Source organism: Chelonia mydas, chromosome 1 (assembly GCF_015237465.2).
Source record: "Chelonia mydas isolate rCheMyd1 chromosome 1, rCheMyd1.pri.v2, whole genome shotgun sequence".
Lineage (NCBI taxonomy): Eukaryota > Metazoa > Chordata > Testudines > Cheloniidae > Chelonia > Chelonia mydas.
This window is the reverse complement of record NC_057849.1, coordinates 67,597,289-67,621,583: the sequence shown is the minus strand read 5'-3', so window position 1 is coordinate 67,621,583 and position 24,295 is coordinate 67,597,289. Positions and strand designations below refer to the sequence as shown.

The window sequence follows — 24,295 nt, the reverse complement described above, 5'->3', positions numbered from 1 at the left end:
GAATTTCAATGCTTCAGTGAATAAGGCAGCAATGGACATCCTTGGGAAACATCGTAAGAAGACAAAACTATGGGTCACAAGTGTGTGATATTAGAAGAGAACTTGAGAGACAAGAACAGCACTGATAGAGCTGATAAATGCAGAGCAATTGGCAGAAAGATCAAGAAAGGAATGAAGGTGGCCAAAGAGATATGGATTGAAAAACAATGCTCTAAAATTGAAGAGTGTATCAATAATAAAAATAGCCAACAAGCCTTCCAAGTTCGGAAAGATGGACCAAAGCTAACGCAATTCAAGACAAAGAAAGGAACAGTCTTAAAGAAGAAAGGGTCATCATCAATAGGTGGACAAACTACTGGTCTGATCTATACAACCACCAGACACATGGAGATCCGAGTGTCTTAGACAGCCCAGATTCAACAGAGGAGGATGACTTTCCAATACTGCGTGAAGAAGTGTACACAGCTGTGAAATCACTCAGGAACAGAAAGGCTACAGGTATTGACAACATCCCAGCTGAATTGATGAAATTCGGAGAAGAAATAGTAATAGATGTACTCAAAAAGATCTGGCAGATGGGTGAGTAGCCCTCCACGTGAGCACAGTCACTAATCATCACTCTGCCAAAGAAAGGCAACCTGCAATTGTATCAAAAATACCAGACCATAAGCTTAATCAGCCATCCTAGCAAAGTGATGTTGAAAGTCATATTGAACAGATTGAAGCCACAAACACAGAATATCATTGCTGAAGAACAAGCTAGTTTTTGTGCTGGAAGAAGTACCGCAGAACAGATTTTCAACCTTCGTGTTCTATGTGAGAAGTACTTACAATACCAGCAGGACATCTGCCACGTCTTTTGTTGACTTCAAGAAGGCGTTTGACAGAGTATGGCACGAAGCTCTCTGGGCAACCATGAAGAAGTACAATGTTGGCTGTAAGCTTATTCTTACCATTAAACAACTGTGTGCCAAGGCCAGCAGTGCAGTTCTTGTCAATGGCAAAACAGGAGAATGGTTTCGCACCACTGTTGGAGTCCGACAAGGCTGCCTTCTTTCACCCACACTGTTGAACATTTACTTGGAGTGCTTAGTGACTGGTGCCCTAGAAGATCACATGTGCACAATCTCAAATCTTTGGTTCGCTGACAACATTGATGGCCTGGCAGGCAGCAAAGATGAACTTGCCGACCGTGTGAAATGTTCAGATGAAACCTCTGCAACATATGACATGGAAATCAGTGCAGAGAAAACCAAGCTGATGACAAACAAATGTGATGGGATCAGCTCACATATTACTGTCCGTGGACAAGAGCTGGAGACAGTAAAACAGTTGAAGTATTTGGGGGCAATCATCACTGATGAAGGATCCAAGGCAGAAATTTGGGCAAGAACTGCGCAAGCAACAGTGGCAAAGCTAAAGCCCATTTTGAAGAATAAAAACCATCTCTCTGGAATCCAAACTGAAACTTCTGCGTGCACTGGGTATCTCCATTTTTCTCTATGCGTGCGAGACATGGACCCTTACGGCAGAACTTCAACGGAAAATACAGGTAGCACAGATGAGATGCTTCCGTAAAATCCTGGGCATCTCCTACTTCGACCACCTCACTAATGAAGGGGTCTGCAACCTCATCACCCAATGTGCTGGGTCATATGACGACTGTGAAGAAGCGCAAGCTGAAGTGGTACGGCCATGTAAGAAGATCATCTGGCCTATCCAAGGTCCTCCTCCAAGGGACGGTACAAGAGCAGAAAAGAAGAGGTAGACAGAAGAAGAGATGGATTGACAATATAAGAGTGGACAGGAATGGACTTCACGGAGACTCAAGCACTGACAGACAATCATCAGGGGTGGAGACAATTGGTTGGTTGCTCATCCATTATGGTGCCCCAATGACCAATGCGGTTATGGAAGTGGTGGTGGTGGTGATTGAAGAAATTTTCAACATATGTAACATGAAAAGAAAATGGTGTCTCTCCCCACCCCCAAAATAACAAGCCCTGTTTAAATGGTTCCTGATAGCATTTCCTTTAAATAATATCTTTTAGAGTCTGGAAAGTGTGTGGAATGAGAAGTAACTTTAACTGTGTTATGTTCTGCATGGGAATATGGCTAAATATTTAAACCTCAATGGTAGGACAAAAATGAGATTACAAATAGATCCTTTGGTACTGCTTTTGGGTCTCTCAAAAAAGACCCCATTCACTGAACCGGACTGTTAGATCCTTAGGATGTGATATGGTTATATACTTGGCACAATTCACTGACTAAAAAAATAATGAAAACCAAATACTTACTTCCTGCCATATCACAAAATAGTAGCTCTCCTTGCACCTCCCCTTCCCTAAAAGTCGAGGAGAACAGAGTTGTTCGCAGCATGTCTTGAAGGACCAACAGAGATGTGTATTATTTCTGACTAGGCTGAGTCAACAGCTGCCCCATCTTCAAAATTTAATGACTAGCAGTCGCCTTGCCGGAACTGACAGAGATCCATCTGATGAGTTTAATCTGAGAATAGCTGCAGCAGTCTTCACTAGCCTTGGATGATCAGGTAGTGTCAGCATCTAAAAATGCCTCCTTTCACATTCAGCTTGTAAGTTATATGTGTAACTTGCTCCCAGCTGAGGACCTGGCCGCAGTCCTACATATATTTGTCAGCTCAAGGCTGGATTATTGTAGTTCACTGTATCTGAAGCCGAATGTGACGATGACAAAGCACAGGCTCCAGCTGGCAAGGAATGTGGCTTCCTACCTTCTGCATGGTTTAGGCAGCTATGAGCACATCAGGCCAGTGCTTGAGTCCCTTCACTGCAGTGGTTCTCAACCTGCGGCTCGCGGGACATTTGTGGCCCAATCAGCACAGGGCTGTGGCCCATGTGACATCCTCAGGGCCATATCGGTAGTATTGGGTGTGGTCCACAATGGTAAGTAGGCTGAGAGCCACTGCTCTGTCTCCCCAGTCAGCTTCTGATGCTGGTTTAAGGCTTTTATTTTAATTTCAAGGGATCAATAGATTGATCCTCCATGATGTTGAAGACTAAATTTTGACCTATGAACGACTGCGAGGCTTCACTCTTCTAGGACAGTGCAGATTCCAGATCCCAGGATTAAGTGAGTGAGAACTGGGGACAAAGAATTGTTGGCTGGGGGGAAATCTGGCTATGGACCAAATTTCCAGATGATCTTAGGTGAAGCTAGAGCTTTAGAAAATGCTGCAAAAACTTTCTTTTTGAAAAAGGCCTATTTTTACTCCATCAGAAAGACCTGTAAACCCTGTTTTGGCACATAAAAACCTCAACCAACATAACAGCTTCCCTGAAACAAATCAATCGAAGCAACATATAAGTAAATTAATAAAATCAAAAACAAAACAAGAAGTATTTTTACCATGGAAAGGGAAGAGTGCCACAGACTCCAAGAAGTCTATTATGGACTTGCTGCTTATTTTATTTGGAAGACACTTAGATACTGTAGCATAAAAGGATAAGATAATATGGGACAGGGGGAGAGGCTGCCTCTGAGATATGCAGGTGCTAAGTCACCTTCATAGAGCAAATCAGTAACTTAAAACTATGTGCAGAAACTCACAGGTATATGGTACAGATTCCAGAGCAGTAGCATAATGAGCTCGTGGCAGGAAACTCTGTAGCAAGTTATACACCAGTTTCAATTTTCAAAAGGATTTAAAATGTACTTGGATGCAGTGAAGTAATCTCATCTCATGGTGACTGACAGGCATGGATGTTAGTAGCAAGATCTGCATCCAAAAAGAGTCTGAAATATTCTTGACAGGGGCATATGTGGCGGAAAAATCCTGCTGTGTGATCACTGCACTGCAGATGATATTGTAATTTGGGTGTCTAATTACAGGTATGACAAAAGGCAGTGACACTTGCACTACAAAAGATGCAAAGAATTTTTTTTGCCCTAATCTTGCATACATTTTTCCAAAATGACTGATACTGCAGTCTTGATTTTTTGGTGCATATGGTTACAACTCTGTGGTACTCTTACAAGAGCCTTACTGTTTTGGGTGATTGAAGAGGAGGTAGTGTGACTGTGCTGTTTGCATCTAATCTGAAATACAGGTCTCCCACCCCAACACTGGATCCAATGCAATGTGTCCATTTTGCATATGATTCCTAGGATGAGATTAAATTGGTACTACTACACTGCTAGTGCTGCTGCACTGCAAATTCCCTACAGGACTAAGGTTATTGTGGTGATGCTGAAATTGCCAAATAGGGTGGGTAAAACCATGACACATTTTCCTTGAAAATTAAAGAGAACTTTTTAAATACTTTTTCCTATTTCATGGTTTTAAATTGCTTAAGTGGATATTTTGTATTTGATTCTTCGGTTTCCTCATTATTAGTATTCTGATTTTTCATTGGGTTTTTTCCTTAAATTTCACATTTAAGGTGTTTATATATACCTACTCAGCAAAGTGTAGGGCCTCATTAAGATCCTTATTGTCAGACACACGGATGGCTAAATCAAGTTCTTTCAATTTTTTCCCATAGGAAGATATGAATTTAAATGAAGACAGAAAAACACCATTGCGAGAAAAGGACTTCAATACCAAAAAAGAAATGGTGATGCAATATATTAGTACTGCTTCAAAGGCTGTAAGTATATGTCACTTCTAAAATACGCCAAAAATATGCCTATGAAAAGTTTAGTGTACTTACTACTTTTACATGTATGTTTGGTGGGATGATAATGCGCAATTGAGTTATTTAATTTTTTGGACTAATATCAATCCTTAGATGCAAATGTCCTAGAGCACCACATTTTAGTTTTGTTTACATCTTTAGGTAACAGTGGAAGTTGTCTGTATATGTTGGGCAGAGTTTATCCTGTAAGGCAGTGTTGCCCAAACTTGGGACACTGCTTGTTCAGGGAAAGCCCCTGGCGGGCCGGGCCGGTTTGTTTACCTGCTGCGTCCACAGGTTCGGCCGATCGCGGCTCCCACTGGCCGTGGTTCGCTGTGCCTGGCCAATGGGGGCTGCGGGAAGCGGCGCAGGCTGAGGGACATACTGGCCGCCACTTCCTGCAGCCCCCATTGGCCAGGCACAGCTAACTGCAGCCCCTGGGAGCCGCGATCGGACGAACCTGTGGACGCGGCAGGTAAACAAACTGGCCTGGCCTGCCAGGGGCTTTCCCTGAACAAGCGGCGTCCCAAGTTTGGGAAACACTGCTGTAAGGTAAAGGTATTATTGTCAATTGGGACAAATAAGTTCCCTTGCAAACATCTGACGCTTCAGTTACAGTGTTACTTTGCAGTACTATTTTAAAGTAACTTCGTTTTTACTTGGCTGATCATGCGTCCTTTAAACTTGACTCTCTTCTCCATTTTATATTGTTTTAGTTAGTTTCAATTTGTGCAATGTTATTTAGCAAAATCGAAGGTGTATACTGCAACAGACCAGGGTCCATCTAACTCGGTATTCTGTGTCTAATAGTCGTCATATAGACACACATGTCCAATTTTTATTTTGAATCCTACTTAGTTCTTGATCTTAGTGATAATTGAGGCCATGAGTTCCACAGACTACTTGTGCATTTTGTGAAAATTTTTTTTCCATATTACTTTTAAATTTGCCATTCTTCAATTTCATTATACGACCCTTACTTTAGAATTGACAAGGTGACTATACATGTCTGATTGACCTTTTCAGTATTGTTGTTTATTTTGTGTACCTTTATGATATCACTATTTTATTTATCCTTCCTTCAGTGTAAATCGTTTCTTTTCTATTTCTCTTCGTAGCAAATATTTTTCATAGTCCAGTCATTCTTGTTGCTTTTACTCAGTATCTTTACCCCCCATTATTTCTATTGTATCCTTTTTGTAACCCGTAGTGAACACAGTATTCCAGGCGAGGTTATATCACTGATTTATCTAAATGACATTTTCACTATTATCCACTCCCTTCTTTATGCATCTTAATACTTAGTTTGCTTTTTGACCACCGCTACGCTGTGAGCAGAGGTTTTCACTGAGCTTTACAGTTTCTCTTCTGAGTTGTTGGAACCAACTGGGAACCTAGTAAGTGTTGTGACTACTTGAAACAATACACACGAGAAGGAATTTTTATATTTGTCAGTACAGAATTTCATCTGCCACTGCTCCCCTAGTTCACATAGCAAAACCTAATTGATGTATTAGATGAAACATAAGATGTCAAAATGAAGTAAAGGTTTGCAGATTTTAGAAAAGTCTTTCAAATGAATCCAGTGTGGAACAGTTCTACGTTTTGAATTAGTTTTTGTGACACAAGCTGTACTTGTATTGGAAAATTTTTGGGCACTCTAATTTAGAGACCCAAGAGATGAACGAAGTACGAATTCCTTGATAATGCTCGTTGCCAATGAGACTCAAATGAAGTAAATATTTTGTTCGTGGAGAATACATTTTGTATGGTCTAACTTGGTCAGTAGTTTAAAATATTGAAATCTTATTTTGGCATCATGACTCTGAAATGTAGGAATTTCTGCATATGTACCCTACTGGCCAGCATGTTACATGTCTTACCCTCTGTGCTTAATTGATAGATGAGTCTTTAACAGCCCCCGGCTATTGAGCTTAGTTCAAGCTGTAGAGAGTCATGCATTTAGAATTGGAGGTGCGTACTTCAATCAATGTTGTGTTAGCCAAGATGGCGGTCATCACATATAGGTTACATCTTCTTTCCTTCTTGATGGATAAATTTTAGCACAGAAATCACAGGTAATTTTGGTGACCAAATAAGGAGCCACTCCATTCTTCATTGTAATATATAGTGTTAAAGTAGTACCACTTGGATACCTTTATTGTACGTTACCTGAACGGGCATGGCTTGGGAAATCCTTCAAGGCTTTCACTTACATTACTGTCCCATGCACTGTCAAATCTTGGTTGCACACCATGGGCATTTGGACCAGTGACTGTCAATGCAATGTTTCCAGAAAGCTCTTCTGTAAATGGATTCCCCACCCTTTTTCTTCTATTGTTAGGGGTAATATGGGCTTGTATATTGATCCAGTCTACTGTACCAACTATGTTTACTGGCTTTTATTATTATGAATACAAACTACATTAACGCCTGGGAGCGCAAATCATGGACCATGGTGCCATTGTGCTAATCACTGTATAATAACAAAAAGATGGTCCCTGTCTCAAAGAGCTATTAAAATTTGTTTTCATGTGGATTTAATGTGACAGCTGGAATAAATATGGCATTACTATACAAGTGTGATGCAAGAACCTCTTAAATGCCATCTGACAAGGGGATGCAGCAAACCATCATGTACTGAGTTCTGGCATTTGCTCCCTTTCTGTGGCATTGACAGATGAATCACTATATCATGCTGCAAATAATCATAATTACTTTTGCTTTACTCTGACCACATCAAAATGCCCCGTACAAAATAAACGCACAACCTCTGAGACAGAGATCCCTTTTATGAAGGATTCCCCCCCCCTCTCTTTTTTTTAACAAACATCTCTCATCTGAGACGTGCACCAAACACGTGCCTTACAGGATATTTATCTATAAAGAGTAACATGTAAGATATTTACAGAGAGCTCCTAATGTGAGATTTGTAATCATTGTGAGATGTATGTATGGGTAATATTTAAGGAGTAATGTATTGATATTGAAAGTATGTTCTATGAACTTGGAATAGAAATTGGTCACCTGGAGATAAGATGTCTCAGTGGTGGCCCATTTGGGTGGGGGACGGGAGGGTTGTCACCCCACCCCATTTGGCTATTGATGCAATGCGCAACTCAATAGCTTTGCACAATATTAAGATTTTGGATGGGAAACCATCAGAGGGAATGATAAACTATCTAAACCACTTAAAGGTTTAAAAAAAAAAATCTTTACAATAGGATAAGGATTAGCCCTATCTGAGAACATAAATAGTAAGCTGTTTTCAGTATAAAACAGAGGAGAAAGAAACACTCTGAAGAAACCATTCACTGAGGAAAACGCCTTGTGGATTGGGGGGTGTTTTTGTGAATATTTGGATCTTGAGAAACCAGCAAGCTGTGCAACAGACTGAACTTTTTGGAAGAAATCTACTTTATTAGATATGAGAAGTAACTATGCATAAATGTAGACCCAGGTTTGCATTTTATGATTTTGTTGTGTACTGTAACCATTTGTTTCCACCGCTCTTGTTGCTTTCATCTTTCTTAGCACAAAACAAAAGTAAGTTCAAGTGCTCACAAGCGCTGTGTGGTTTAGAGCAGTTGTGGTTTAAGGTAAAACTGGTAAATAGGGGTGTACTGTACCTCTTGGTGCAGATGACCTGGCATTTCTGAGAGTATCCAGTGTCAGGGGCTGGATTTCACAGGGGAATGATTCAAAGCAATTTGGGCGTTGGGATGCACCTGTTGTTAATGTGCAAGGCAAAGTTAGGGATGGTATAGTCTGGAAGAGTGTTGAGCGGCAGAAAGGCAGGTGGCATTGGGGAATTGATACCCAGCTACCATAAGAGAGACTACCTTTTGCTGGAGTCAGGATAACAGGATGACTTAGTCCTGGATGCCCCGATGTAAGGATCCGCGGTTAACTCACCCTGTCAGTCTCAGCAGGGGGCCACGCCCCCTCGCTACTGTTTGGCTGTCCAACCAAGCTTAAGGGGGAATTAGCGTTTCCAGGGCTCTGACCCCTGCTCTTGGTGGGGCAGAGCGTCAACCACTCTTATGAGGCTCTGGCCTTCTGGCAGGGCTGAGCAGTAAGCAGTCTAGAGAGCTCAGGCCCTCAGCAGGGCAGAGCAACTAATGATTTTAAGTGGGTCTGACCCTTGGGGTAGGACAGAGCAATAGGCAATCTTTCACCTGACATCCTGGCTCAGGCAGATGACAGAAAAACACAGGCCTCAGCCTAAGGTGGGAAGGCTGTGGAAGCCTAATATTGCAGGAGCCGCAATATTGTAAATGAAATAGGGCTTTAATCATTATAAAAATTAATCCAGAGTATGCAGATGAGTTGGGTGTATATAAAAGGAAGAGTAAATACATGAGTAGTCCAAGGTATTAACACTTACGTCAACTTCTAATCACTATAAAATTCTGAAACAAAATCAACGATACTTGGTTAACTGTGGCAAAACTAATATTACGGAAGAGTAAAATTTTAAAAAAAAGTTTTGCTGATGTAACTTGCATTGACCAAAGTTTGTAGTGTAGACATGGTCATAGAATTGACACTGTGGTCACAGGACACCTCAACACTTTACGATGCGAAATTAACTTTCTTCCAGGTTTGGCTTAATTTTTAAAAAAAGGGCAGAGCATTAAAGCATATAGATTAATATGGTTAAATAGTTCTGGCTATTGTAGACATTCCTTGAGTGCTGATATACCAGGTTTGTTGGACAAAACCTACCTTCAGTGTTACACATTATACAGTGTCTGCTTTCCGGACCCTCGGTCTTTCAAAAAAAGTAACTAGTATGGGTAGGCGTCAGTGGATTAGACATGTAAATAATGATTTCAAAACTTGTTTTATTCTAGTCACTTTTCTCACTACCTTAACTTTTTGAGATCTGTAAAGATAACAAATTTACTCAATGTAGCATACATGAAAAATGAGTATCTTTGCAAAAATTATCTTGGACTTAGTTCATTAAAAATTACCCTCTTTTCTATCATACTTGAATGTTTTTATATTAATAGAAGTAATCAAAGGGTCTGCTGTTTTTCTGGTTAATGAAACAAGTAGCCATAATATGCCAAGTTTCTCACCTCATGTAATACATTTTGTGGTTGAATTATGTATTTTTGGTACATTCCGTATATTTTTCTCACTTCCTTTGTTATGCTGTTAACATTCATTTACAGTTGAAATATGCTACACTGAACATACCTGGGCTTTGTCCTACTGACAGATGTTGCTCTCTGACTCTCGCTTGGTTCATCTGCAGTCAAAAATATTTACTGAAAACTCTGAAACAACATATGATTCAAATATTTCCACCAGTTCGTTTTACTCATATTTTTGGATTATGTTATAGTAGTTCCTAAAATGTTTTTTATTAAGCATCAGGAATCAAGGTTTTCTCATAAATAGCAACTGTATTGGGTCATCTGTATAAACTAATTGTGTACCAGAAAGAAAATCAGTGTGACTTTCCTCTTGCAGGGAAGCCTCAAGAGCAGCAGACAGATTACAGCACAGGAATTCATCCTGGAACTAAAATCTGGAGCAACAGATGAAAGACTTGTCACTTGCTTAGAATCTCTACGGGTGTCTTTGACCAGTAACCCTGTCAGGTAATGCCTCCATCTGCTAGGGCATATTGCAAAGTTGAACAATGTTCTGTAGCCTTTTATCATAGAATTTTATATTCTAAACAAAATGAATAGGTGGATTTTAAGTATGCATACTTTGATGGTGTTTGATCAATTTACACATGGTAATGCTGTTTGTTTCAGTTTTAAAACTGGCTGTACATATTTTTTTTTTTTTTCAGGTTCTCTAATTTTTACATAAACTGTTAAATTTTTTTTTCCAGACAAGAAAAGAATGAGGGACAAAATGTGAAGCAATTTTTATATCCAAAGAAAAGTTAGTTCTAGCTACATCTGAATGCTACATAAGGATATGGCAGTGTTGTTGTAGTTGCGTTGGTTCTAGAACACTAGAGAGACTAAGTGGGCGAGGTAATATCTATTATTGGACCAACTTCTGCTTGTGCAAGACAAGCTTTTGAGCTTACACAGAGTTCTTCTTCAAGTCTGGGAAACGTACACAGTGTGTCTCAGCTAAATACAAGGTGGAACAAGATTGTTTAGAATAAGTAGTAACACATTTCAAATGAAAATTCAAGGTGAAATACTACATAGGTAAGATTTTACAGTTGATCAAGTAGTCCTTCAACCTCTATTTCTGGACTATACCTTGGCTTACGCCAAGGGTTATTACTCATATCTATTCTTGGATAGGGAACTTATGGAAGCTTAATGATGGAGAAAATGATGTTCACCAACAACTACAGTTCCAACAGCTCGTCCACATAGATGTTCTTCTTAGAGGGCTTGCTCATGTCAATTCCATTGTAGGTGTGTGCACGGCCGTTGCAGACTTTAGCTTTAGTGGTACTTGTAGGGCTGGGCTGTGGCGCCCTCTGGAGTGCCGCATTCATGGCGCATAAAATCAGGCACTGCTGGTCCTGCACCCTCTCAGTTCCTTCTTACCGCCCGTGCTGGTCATTCGGAGCACCTCTTCCACTTGCTTTGCAAGTGGTCTGTGGTTTCTCGTCTCGCTTAGCATTGTGCTTTACCTGTAAATAGTTTAATCATTGTTAGTTAACTGTTAGTGTCCAAGCAGGGATTTTCCCCCCTGCGCGGCATGCCCCGGTCTCTGAGTTTCAAGCCCTGCTCTTTGTGCAACAGGTCTATGTCTGTTAGTGTCCTGCACAAGAGGTGTCTACAGTACCTCGGGGAAACCCATGTGAAGGAGTGCTGTCGCATCTGTCTGCTGACACAAAGAGAGTGCAACATCCGTCTCAAGGTCCTCCTGATGCAGGCTGCCCTGCGTCCAGCTTCGGAGTTGGCACATCCCGAATTGGCACCCAGTGCTTCAACTTTGGTGCATAGCACACTTACAGCACCAGGGTCCTCCCAGCACCGATCCCTATAGCTGCTGCTGAAAAAAAAGACTAAGAAGGCGGCACCGACCAAGCCCAACCAAAGGGCTCTGGGCAAAGTACTCTGCCCGGGCCTTACGCCCACTCTGGACCCACTGAAGGGCTTGGCGTTCCTCCCCCACTGACTCCGGGGAGCGGTCAAGGGCCTAGGCTGATGGCGCAATTGACTGACCTGACACTTGAAGAGCTGAGAGCGCCTTCGTTGCAGCTGGCACCGCATGTGGCAATGGAACTGGCTAAGGCTCCCTGCGAGGTCAAGCCTGCTGGCAAGGCATCGCACAAAACAGGCGAGCGCCACCGGTCTCCAGAGCCAAAACAGAGCCCTAGGTCTCCATGTTCTCGGTCTCCGCATCAAACCAGGTCTTCGGCTCACCACTACGAGTCATTGGCATCATGCTCCCAATCCCTGTTGTCATGCCGAAGCTTACTCAGCCATCGTCGATCTCCCCAGCACATATCTTTGTTGTGCCATCACCGAGGCCTCAAAGGCGCTCCCCGATGTGGCACTGCTCCCCCTACCGCTGGCACCGGTTGGATCATTCCTGGCACCGATCTCCAGACCCAAGCCTCCTCACCCCCACCCCGGTCGTTGCAGGGTAATGAAATCTCAGGCTTGGAGGTGTAATTCAGTCCCTTGCCCAGGCAACATGATTGGGCTCTGGAGGGTGTGTCCACGGCTGACTTGGAAGCAGAGCCAGTGGCCAACCCATTGGCCTTATTGGAATGCATGGGGCATTCCCATCAGGCTGGTACCCCATTCCTGCCAGCCCTCGGTGGCTCTTTCAGACAGGCTGAAGGTGGCTCCCCAGTATCCACAGCTCCAGGCAGGGTTCAGGACGTCCCGGCGGCTGCTGCTGCTGGTGAGGAGCCGGTACCCACTCCAAGCTTGTCCTCCCCGACGGGTGAGGACACGGCCGGACCTCCCCAGTTGTCCAGTCATCCTCCTCCTCCCCCAACAAAGTGGTGGCGGGACCTTCCAGAGCTAGCCCACAGGACAATTTCTGCAAGCATCAGGTGTTGCTCCATAGGGTGGCATCGAACTTGGGGCTCAAGGCAGAGGAGATGGAGAAGCAGATGGACACATTTATTTGAAGTGCTCTCCACGTCCACCCCAGCGTGGGTTGCACTTCCGGTACAACAGGGGGTCCTGAACATTGTCAAAACCATCTGGCAAACCCTGTCCTCCATCCCACCCACCTCTAAAAGGGCGGAAAAGAAGTACTTCGTTCCCACAAAAAGGTTCAAGTACTTGTACGCTCCCCCACCACCGGTGTCAGTCGTCGTGTTTGCAGCCAACTAAAGGGACAAGCAGGGGGCCACCAGTTCCACCAATAAGAATAAGGAGGCGAAGAGACTGGATTTGTTTGGTTGCAAAACTTATTTCACGGCCACCCTCCAGTTTTGGGTGTTGAGCCACCAGGCCCTTTTGGGCTGCTACAGTTACAACTTGTGGGACTCTCCCGTCAAGGTCAAGGACTCCATGTCCTAGGAGGTGGCCCAGGAGTTTGCGACCCTGGTGAAAGAGGGGACCGCAGCGGCCTGGTGCTCTCTCCAGATGGTTGGGACGCAGCCGATTCAGCTGCCTGAGTGGTCGCCTCTGTGGTGATTGTGGCGAAGTTCCTGGCTCCAGACCGCCGGCCTGTCCCAGCAGATGCAGGCCTCTATCCAGGACCTCCCGTTTGATGGTGTTGGCCTGTTTTCCAACCAAACGGATGTGCATCTGCATGGCCTGTAGGATATGAGGGTGACCCTCCGCTCCCTGGGGATGCACACTCCTCAGACATCCAGGCAGCTGCTTCGCCACCTAGACAGTGGCAGCCTCGACATGGGCCTGTGAGAAAAAGGGATGCTGGGTTTAAGCGCCACCACCCTTCGTCATCCCAATCTCCTGGGCAGCCTGGCCTGGTGAAACACCAGGGTTCATTTTGAGGGTGCGCTCGGGAGCCAACTGCCCAGATCCTTCCCTCCCCTTCCTCAACTGCCTTTTCCCCCTACCGTTCGGCCTGGTCGTGGGTTATGTCAGACGGTTGGGTCCTGGACATAATGGTTGGGGGCTACACCCTGCAACTTTCAGCCACCTCTCCTCCCCCACCCCTGTCCACTTCCCTATCCCTCTTCAGGGATCCTTCTCATGAGCAACTCCTCATTCAGGAGGTTGAGAATCTTCTAAGCCTGGGGGCTGTGGAGGAGGTTCCTCTGGATATGCAAGGAATAGTATTCTACTCCTGCTACTTCCTAATCCCGAAGGCAGAAGGGGGCCTCAGACCCATTCTGGACCTGTGCGGCCTCAACAAGTCGCTCATGAAGTTCAATTTCCGCACGTATCCCTGGCCTCCGTCATCCCTTCCCTGGATCCGGGGGACTGGTGTGCCACTCTTGATCTGAAGGACGCTTACTTCCCTGTCTCGGTATTTCTGGGACACAGATGTTTCCTGTGCTTCATAGTGGCGGGGTGACACTTCCAGTTTACGGTATTACTCTTTGCCCTGTCCTCGGCCCCCAGAGTGTTCATGAAATGCATGTTTCAGAGTAACAGCCATGTTAGTCTGTGTATTCTCAAAAAGAAAAGGCGTACTTGTGGCACCTTAGAGACTAACCAATTTATCTGAGCATAAGCTTTCGTGAGCTCCAGCTCACTTCATCGGATGCATACTCCAGTTCCGGAACACACCGCTGCTTCCGGGAGCCACTGGAGTATGCATCCGATGAAGTGAGCTGTAGCTCACGAAAGCTTATGCTCAGATAAATTGGTTAGTCTCTAAGGTGCCACAAGTACTCCTTTTCTTCATGAAATGCATGGCGCTGGTGGCGGCTTATCTGAGGCATGGAGGGGTCCAGATCTTCACATATCTTGACGATTGGCTCATCAAGGGCAGTTTTCTGGAGCATGTCCAGAGGAGCCTCGATCTAGTGCGCGCTCCACTTGCAGTGATCTGGGTCTCCTGATAAACAAAGAAAAATCCATGTTAACACCTGTTCAATGTGTAGAGTTAATCAGAGTGGTTATAGACTCCACGCAGGCCAGGGCCTTTCTACTGGAAGTGTGCTTTCAAGCTATGTCAGTTTTGATCAGCCACATAAAGAGCCAGCCGCTCAGCATGGCCAACATGTGCCTGTGTCTGATGGGCAGCATGCACCTATGTGGTAAGCCATGCCCAACTTCATCTGAGGCCCCTGAAACATGGCTGGCCTCGGTCTACATTCCAAGCAGGCACCCCTTGGACCGAGTGGTCACGGTGACGAGACACGTCCTCTCATCTCTGGACTGGTGGTGGGATCTCAAGTCAGTGCTGGAGGGAGTCCCCTTCATGACCCTGCTGCCATCACTCACCTTGGTCTTGGACATGTTGGATTTGGGCTGGGGGCCCATCTCGGTGAGCACAACACCTGGGCTGTTGGCTGCAACCCGACCTAGCCCTCCATATGAATGTCAGGGAGCTCAAGGTGGTTCACCTGGCGTGCCAGGCTTTCTTCCTTCACCTGGAAGGCAAGGTGGTGCAGGTAGCGACGGACAATACTGTTGCAATGTATCAGTGGGAAGGCGTATGTCAGTGCTCAGCCTCTGGGACTTTTGTGTGTGGCACACCTGCCCAGAGCAAGAATGTCCTGGAAGATCACCTTAGTGGAATATTCTAGTCTCGCCATGAATGATCGTTCCATCTGGAGATGGTCAGCCTAGTTTTCCTCAGGTGGAGAACTCCAAGTGGACCTGTTTGCATCCAGACAGAACAGGAAGTGCCATGTGTTCTGTTCTCTGCTGGGCAGGGACAAGGGCTGCCTGGTCAGGAGTGCTGATGTAAGCCTTCTCATCGGTGCCATTAATCCACAGAGTCCTGCTCAAGATGAATCAAGACAGAGTGACGGTCATCCTCATAGCCCCGTCATAGCCTTGGCAGCACTGGTTCGCCATGCTCCTGTGTCTTTTGGCAGCCACCCCATTGCAGCTGCCTTTTTGGCTGGATCTGCTGTCCCAGAACCATGAGAATCTGCTGCATCTGAACCTGACGGCACTGCACTTGATGACCTTGTTTCTGCGTGGCGGAGTGGGGAAGAACGGCCGTCTCCTTCCAGTGTCCAGCAGGTCCTTCTGGGCAGCAGGAAACGCTCCACCAGGGCTACCTACGTGGCTAAGTGGAAGTGGTTCATGTGTTGGGCCTTGGATTGCCGCATCTGGATGGAAGAGGCCCACCATACAAGACATCCTGGACTATTTGCTACACCTTAAGCTCCAGAGTCTGTCGCTGTCCTCTGTCAGGGTACACCTTGCGGCCATTTCCGCTTTCCATCCTCCGTTTCATGGCAGGTCGGTCTTCACCCATCCCATGATGACGCGGTTCCTGAAACATCTGGAGCTCCTTTACCTGCATGTCTGGGACACAGTCCCTCCTTGGAACTTGAACCTTGTGCTGTCCAGACTCACGGGACCCCCGCTTGCGCCCCGGGCTACCTGCTCCCTTCTGCTTCTTTTCTGGAAGGTCTACTTTTTGGCTGCTATAACTTCAGCCCGTAGTGTGTCCGAGATCAGGGCATGGATATCGGAGCCATCTGATATGATCTTCTATAAGGACAAGGTCCAGCTGCGTCTGTACCCAGCTTTTCTGCCCAAGGTAGTCTCCCAGTTCAGTACTGGTCAGGACATATACCTACCAATCTTCTGCTCGAAGCCTCATACTATGGCTGAGGAACACAGGCTGCATACTCTAGACATCCCGCAGGCATTGGCCTTCTACGTAGAGAGGACGAAGCCGTTCTGTAGGTCTACACAACTGTTTGTTGCTGTTATGGCCAGGATGAAGAGTTGCCAAGTGCCTACCCAGAGAATCTCATCCTGGATCATAGCCTGCATCTGCTACTGCTATGAGCTGGCAAAGGTGTCCCCGTCAGCGATCGTGACGGCTCACTTGACTAGGGCGCAGGTGTCATCATCGGCCTTCGTCGCTCAGGTGCTGATCTGGGAAACTTTCTGCTCTGCGACCTAGTTGTCGGTCCACACGTTTGCTTCGCACTGTGCGCTGACCCAGCAAGCTTGGACTGATGCTGGTTTTGGCAGAGCAGTACTCCAATCTGCAAGACTGAACTCTGAGCCCACCAGCAGGGATTCCTGCAATGGAATCGACATGAGCAAGCACTCGAAGAAAAAACAAAACAGTTACTTGCCTTTTGTAACTGTTCTTCGAGATATGTTGCTCATGTCCATTCCATTATCCGTTGTCTCCTTCTGTCAGAGTTGTTGGCAAGAGGGAATGGACATGAGCAACACATTTAGAAGAATAGTTATGAAAGGCAAGTAACCGTTCTTTTTTCCCCCCCTCTCCTTCCACCTGGAATGTTTTAGTTTTTGTTCATCTACTGGGAAATGATCATCTCTGAGGTTAACTTCAGCCTGTCTCCATTGTATAGGGTTGTTCCATAAGACTTGTATTGCTGTTTATGCACCAGTTGCTTTGAAAGGATAACTGTTCCGAACTCTGTGTTTTAAAATTAGGCTAAGTTTTAAGACTAAGGGCATGGCTACACTGGAAACTTTAAAGCGCTGTTGCGGGAATGCTCCTGCGGCAGCGCTTTGAAGTGTGAGTGTGGTCGTGCACGAGCACTGGGAGAGAACTCTCCCAGTGCTCCTTGTAATCCACCTTCTTGAGGGGATTAACTCCAAGTGCTGGGAGTGCTGGGAGCCTGGCTCCACTAGTGCTTTAAAGCACTCAGACTTGCTGTGCTTCGGGGGGCGGGGGTTGGTGGTGGTTTTTCACAGCCCTGAGCCAGCAAGTTAGAGCGCTATAAAATTTAAATGAAGACAAGCCCTAAGAAGCTCAGTTGGGTTACCGAGGGTTTTAGTGGATTCTCCATCACTAGCCATTTTAAAATCAAAATGGGCTTTTTCTAAAATGTTCTCGTTCAAATAAAAATTAATTCAGGGAAATCCCATGGCCTGTGTTTTGCAGGTCAGACTAGGTAGTCACAATGGTCCCTTCTGGCCTTATAGTCCTATGGAAAAAACAGACTACTCCCCCACACTGCTGCAATTTGATTTTACAGCTCCTACTTCCACTTCATGGTAAAAGGTATGGACTTAGGGTGCTACTTTGATATTGGTGCATGGTGATATTCCACTATGATTTTACCGGGACATGAACAGCAGGAATAGGCATTACTTTTCCCTTTTGAAAAGCTAGCTTTGGAAGAAAAACCACCAACACAATCTATATACATACGTGCTTGCTTGTTTCAGCATATTATGTAAAATGACTCCACAAGGTAGTCATGATACTACTGTTTTTCCATCTTTGAGGTGTAGTTTTAGGTTATGTGCGGTGATTGGCTCAGTGCTGAATGGGGCACAGAAGGTATTGTCTATTTGTTACAAGCTCACCTGAGCCAGTGGAGCATCTTGCAAAGTCGGTTTGCCATGATATTAAAGAAATAAACAGATATTTATGTAAAGATGGCCACCTGGGCTTTTAAGTTCCATAACATAAAACAGTCTTTTGCTGCTTTAGCCAAAAGCAGGGGATAGTTAAGCCTCTCAGGAAGCTGGGTTTCCTGGTTAAGACAAGGAAAAATCTTTCCTCCCTTGTCCTAGCTTCACCCAGAACTGATGTCTGGAAGAAGCAGTGAGCTGTTTTAATCTGGCCTGCTCTGACCTGATTGGCTTCTTCCTGCTTCCATCCCTTTGGATGGCCTCTCTAGGCAGTTCTTGGAGTTGTAAACTCATTTTTGTCACCTCTTAAAAAAAACCACCCTCATATGGGATGCGCCAAGTTGGAGGCATCTCCAGCAGGTGGCACCAACACCTGGTACACCCTGTCACACCCTTCTCCAAGGATACAAAGAGAAGCTCTTTTGATATAAACATTGCTTCACATTGTCTATCTGAAAAGAAAACAGGAGTTCTTACATGTATTTTGTCTTTTTTTTAACAAAAAAGCTTACTTAAAAGCTTTAGAAGTGACAGACATGTGGAACTTGCAGTGTGAGCAGACAATATAAAAACGCACTGTGTTCCTCCCCACCCTTCACTTTTTAATATCATGGATGGAGGACCTCAGGTTTATTGGTGAGGTTAGCATTTGTTGATTTTGTGGAAGAAGGAAATTTTGAGGAGGAATTTGAGATGAATGAATACTTTGATTAGGAACAACATTTTATGTAAGTAGTTCAATATAAAATGATACGGAAATGATGGGTGAAGTAAGGGGGGATACAATGGCAGGGGAAAGGGTGTGGAGGGCTAGTTGTGGGAAGTGAGAGAAGAGATGAAGCCTATAAATATGAGGATGTGAAGCTTAAGCTAGACAGAGAATGCAAGAGGAATTTAGTGAAGGTATTTGAAGAAAGGAGTAATGTGAGCTGAGTAAGAATTAAAAGTGATACTATTTAGCTTCATTTGAGTGGAGTATGGTAACTGGAGCAGCCTCAGAGGAAATAAATGTAATACTGAAGGTGGGAGATGACCAAGGCATTAAAGAAGCATTTTAGTTTCTGGAGAAAGAAAGGGTTCAGGTTTTAGAGACATGCAGGGAGAAGTAGGAGGAAAGAGTAACTGTTTGCGGTAGAAACTCTATATAAGACAGTCTGCAGTCTTGTATAAGCCTAATGCATTTTATGTCAAAACTACACAACATCACATTATTACTCTTGTTTTGCAGCTAACTTTGCATAACGTTCAAGGAAGCTGGCATCAATATAGTGTTGCAATAAATATACAGTAATACGTTTTCAAGACTTATTACTGTACCTACAGATCAAAGCTGTACAGCTTTCAACTTGACATGAACTGTTCTAAAACTGTAAAATTGGTTTCACTTATCTCTGTGAAATCAAATATAGTCTACAGTCATTCCCTCTTGAGCTTCATAGGACTGAGGTTGAGTATTTATTAGAAGGCTGGGTTTCACCATGTATGTGGAATAATACTTCCAACTTTTTGTGGTTGCAAACTACATATTTTGTTTTTGACAAGCTGATGGATAACATCAATTTCACAAAAAGTAGTGATGGAGAGAACATTATTAAAAATGTCTAATTCTAGAGAAATTTGTATTGTGGATAAAACAAGTACAACACAATAAAATCAAGCTCTTACCTATCAGTTTTGCCTTAGTTTTTAGCTATTTTAATTTGTGGGGGATCTAAAAACTACAGTCCCCAAAATTAACTTTCTTGATAATAACAAACTAATGTCAATACATTTTTGAGTTCAATGTAAAATCAGTGTTCATGGCTCAAGAAATCTCTACAGGTTTCATAAATTCCTGTGCCTCTCAAGTCTTTCCTTTTACTGATGCAAAGTATGTACAATATTATTACACTTTTTAACAACAAAATAAGACTCATGAGCTTGTGCTGTTGAGTGGTCACAACCAGACTATCGGAAATTGAGCTTTTGTTTAATTAATAAACCAAAGCATATTTAAAACTGTAGGTGGAACTGACAGCAATACCTATAGTTAAGGCTTGCTAGTGCTTTCCAATTATAAGACCCTGTTATTTGTTGTGTGTAACTCAGCATGGAAAATTTCAGCCTGAATGGCTGAAGTTTGGTATGGTGTTTGCCTCAAGCAGATTTTTTTAATGTTTCAGCAGAAATGGTTTAGCCATTTCAAAGAATGAGTTAAGCAAAATATACATTGTTTTGCTCATTTAAAAAAAAATCATAATTACTTGAGTACAAGGGAATGGGCAGAGACAAGCTATGGAATTTGGAGTTGACAGACAGACTAAGGGGATCTTTTGGAGGCACAGGGGATGGGCAGCGGAAGATGGGCTAAAGCCACTAGAGCAGTAGTTCTCAAACTTTTGTACTGATAACCCCTTTCATACAGGAAGCATCTAAGCGTGACCCCCCCCCCTTATAAATTAAAAACAGTTTTTTATATATTTAACACCATTATAAATGTTGGCGGCTAAGTGGGGCTTGGGGTGGAGACTGACAGCTCGCAACCCCCCATGTAATACCCTTGTGACACCCTGAGTGGTCCCAACCCCCAGTTCGAGAACCCCTGCACTAGAGTATGCTCACTTCTAGAACTTGGAATGTAACCCAGCATTCCAGAGTCTTAGCATTCCTTTTTTGTCTAGTAAACAGCTGAAACATTCTTATCCTACTTTTGTAGCTGGTTATAAGAGAATAACAGCTTTCTTCTGCTATCTATTATTCTATCACCTCAGGTGGGAAAGGTCTGTGCCATCGACGTAAAAACTGTTGATCTATATGGGTATCAGTAGGGTTCCATGTGATTAAAATGTTTTGTTTTGTTTTTTTCTAATTTTTCTCAAGAAAACTAGGAAATTGCATACAAATACATATATTAACTTTAAGATTACAGTCTTCTTTTAAGCACTTGAAAGTTATTTGAAAATATTCAGTTGCCCATGCAGTTTGGCCCCCTTGTGTGTATGCATTGATAATTTTCAGTTACATGATCACACTTCCCCCTGCATATGACCCTTGCCTCATTCATTGTATAGGATGCATAGTTCTCTGGGAATGAATCAATATTGTGCCATGAATGGGGATGCTGTCTCTAGGATCTATGCGTTGTTCGTTGCAGAAGCTGTAAGTTGTGTAGTGAATGAGGCAGGATCATGCATGAAAAGAGAATGTTTTGAGGTTTATGTAGCTTAATGAAAGAGTTCCTATGTGGTGCTGGGCAAGTCACTTAAACAAAAACTTAACTAAAGGTGGCTAGTATCTGTGTGTTCATTATTTTCCAGGTGCCCTGCTTGACCCACCTGGCATGAGCTCTGCAGAATGCTCACAGTTGCAACTGAAATAAATGGGAGCTGTGCACTAACATATTAAGCGCTATAAAATTACTAAGTAAAATAAACAATCGAGATCTAGGTGTCTCAAGCCAGGCCTCCAAAATTAGTGAATACTTTTTTGACAATATTGGCTGTAATCTCTCTGCTTCAGTTTCCCAACTGTAAAATGGATATAATACCGCTTTGCCTTCGAGGGATGTCATGAAGATAAGCTCTTCTTTCATTGTCCACACAGATCCTGCTTCTGCCCCTGCTTTGATGCAAGCTCTGATTTATTTTGAATAGTTTTGTCTGTTGGGAGTTGTCTGTGTCCTGAATGCCCTCTTGCTCCTTGTAGCCAAGGCCATAATGGGCAAAGGTCGCCTCAGCCCCCTCTGAGTTTCTTCTTAATACCTATGGCTGCAAGACAGAACCTTGTAATTGTCTGCATTCCTTGCCCTTGGCCCATAGCTAGCTCAGTTCTTCTACAGTTTGTAAAGTTTGTTGTTTTAGCTTTAACCCTGGGTTGACTATGCAGAGGACCAGGAACAAGACTTTACATTATTGGAAGTAGAGGCCAGACTTAAAAAGACCAAAACACAACCACAGGAAAAGATGGCATTTGCAACAACTCCCTGAAAAAGAGACCCCAGTTGCCTGGTACTAATTGCCATTTTCAATAAATGCAAACAGTTACACTGTACTCCCGGCTCCTGGAAGAAGTCTATGATGGTGCTCGTCCGCAAGAAAGGTGAACAGGACAACCCCAACAACTGGAGACCCATCTCTCTCTGTTCCACCATGTACAAACTATAGGCCAGCTGCCTTGCGGCTAGGATCACAGACTGTTTGGTGAATGGAGGAGCGGTCATCTCCATTCAGAAAGGCTTCATGACATGCAAAGGCTGCTACGAACATAACTGTCCTTCGGACTGCCATCCACACGGCCAGGAGGGCACGGAGGCAATGTGCCATAGCGTGGCTCGACCTGGCTAATGCTTTTGGATCGATGCCCCACCAGCACGTTTTTGCCACACTGCGAGAGTTCGGGATGCCTGAAAACTTTCTCCAACTGGTCTGGGAAAAGTATGAAGGCTGCACCTCTACTATCTGTTCCATGGAAGAAGAGACACCTGAAATTCCTATCCGTAGTGGTGTGAAGCAAGGCTGCCCCCTGAGCCCCATTATTTTCAACTTAGTCATGGAGCTGCTCATTTGAGCGATCTCTAGCCGTCGAGGAGGTGTCAATCTGTATGACAAGAGAGTGAATATCCTGGCTTTTGCAGATAATCTGGTCCTGATTGCATACAACCCTGAGAGTCTCCAACAAATGCTTGACATCACCAGACAGGCTGCCATCTGGATGGGACTCTGCTTCAGTGCCAGGAAGTGTGCATCCCTGAATATTGATGAAAGTAGAAGGGATTTGGTCCAGGCAACATCTCTTCAGATCCAGGGCGAACCCATGATCTTCCTCGAGGACGGGCAAGCGTACCAACATCTTGGCATGCCGACGGCTTTCTGTGTCCAGCAGGCACCTGAGGGTGCCATCACAGAGATCCTACGAGATGTGGGCAGGATCAACTCCTCCCTACTGGCACCATGGCAGAAGATCAACGCCTTAGTATCTTCCTGATCCACTATATCTCATTCGTCCTGAGGGGATCTGCCGTGGTGAAGATACGTCTGAACAAGGCAGACAATGCCATCCGGCAGCTGGTGAAGTGAACGTTTCTTCCCCAGAGGGCCAGCAACGGTGTACATCTTGCAGAGGCAGAGGAGTGCCAATGTCCCTCAAATGGGTGATCTGTGCGATGTTGCCGTGATCATTCATGCCTTCTGACGTGCCCAGACGCCATGGTGAGGAACATCGTGGAGAGTGCTCTGCAGGATGCAGTCAAGAAGCGAATCGCCAGGACCCCCTCCAACCAAGACGTTGCCACTTACTTGAGTGGCTCGCTGAAAGGTGAATTTGGAAGAGAGAGGGGAGACTTTGCTTCACTCTGGACTCGTGCCTGCAACGCTACGTGATGACTTGAGAAGCGTATCAGCTGCCACTGGATGTGGTGTGAGGAATGCCAGGAGCTGGGAGTCCTGGTGCCACAGGTGAAGAATACAGATCACACTATCATCGCTCAGAGAGCTAGAATCATGCTGGAGAGGACCCTGAAGGATGCTAATACCTGCCAATATGTGGAAAACTTAAAATGAAAGCCGGACCAGGGCAAGGCCTTCGAGATGACATGCAATTGGGATGCCAGCAACCACTTCGTCCCCGGGGGCAGCTTCACCTGATTTGCTGACTGGAGATTCATCCACAGGGCTTGGCTCATCTGCGTCCCACTGAATGGAGCCTTCTGCCACAGGAATCGCGACAAGCAATGCAGGAAGTGTGGTAACAACAATGAGATGCTACCCCACATCCTGTGTAGCTGAAAGCCCCATTTGAGAGTTTGGCAGCTGCGACACAACACCATCCAAGATCGCCTGGCCACAGCCATCCTGCCATGCTAGGGGAAGGTTGCCGTAAACTCTGCCATCCCCAGAACCGACAGCCAACTGCAACCGGACATCGTTGTCATCAACGAGGACCCGAAGATCATCATGGTTGACGTCACAGTGCCATTTGAGAACAGGACCCCGGCCTTCCACAGTGCCCAAGCTCAAAAGGTAGAGAAATATCCCTCTCTGGCTGAAACCTTGAGAGCTAAGAGTTACCAGGTTCAGACACATGCACTGATTGTTGGAGCCTTAGGCGCATGGGATCCCAGTTATAAGTGAGTGCTGAGAGAATGCGGAATCGGTCAACACTACGTTCGGCTGATGCGACAACTCATGGTATCGGACGCCATCAGGTGGTCGGGGGACATCTACATAGAACACATCACCGGACATCGGCAATATC

At 44.6% G+C, this 24,295-nt stretch overlaps 1 protein-coding gene across 3 annotated transcripts in view; it reads left to right on the top strand.

Moving 5' to 3' along the window:
• The window catches only part of DIAPH3 (diaphanous related formin 3), a 528,591-nt gene that overhangs the window by 49,679 nt on the left and 454,617 nt on the right, over positions 1-24,295 (top strand). For all 3 annotated transcript variants that reach the window (XM_043533700.1, XM_043533705.1, XM_043533707.1), the window contains 2 exons: positions 4,527-4,631; positions 10,143-10,273. In XM_043533700.1, the coding sequence (XP_043389635.1) occupies positions 4,527-4,631; positions 10,143-10,273 (236 nt within the window). The remainder of the gene's footprint in view (positions 1-4,526; positions 4,632-10,142; positions 10,274-24,295) is intronic.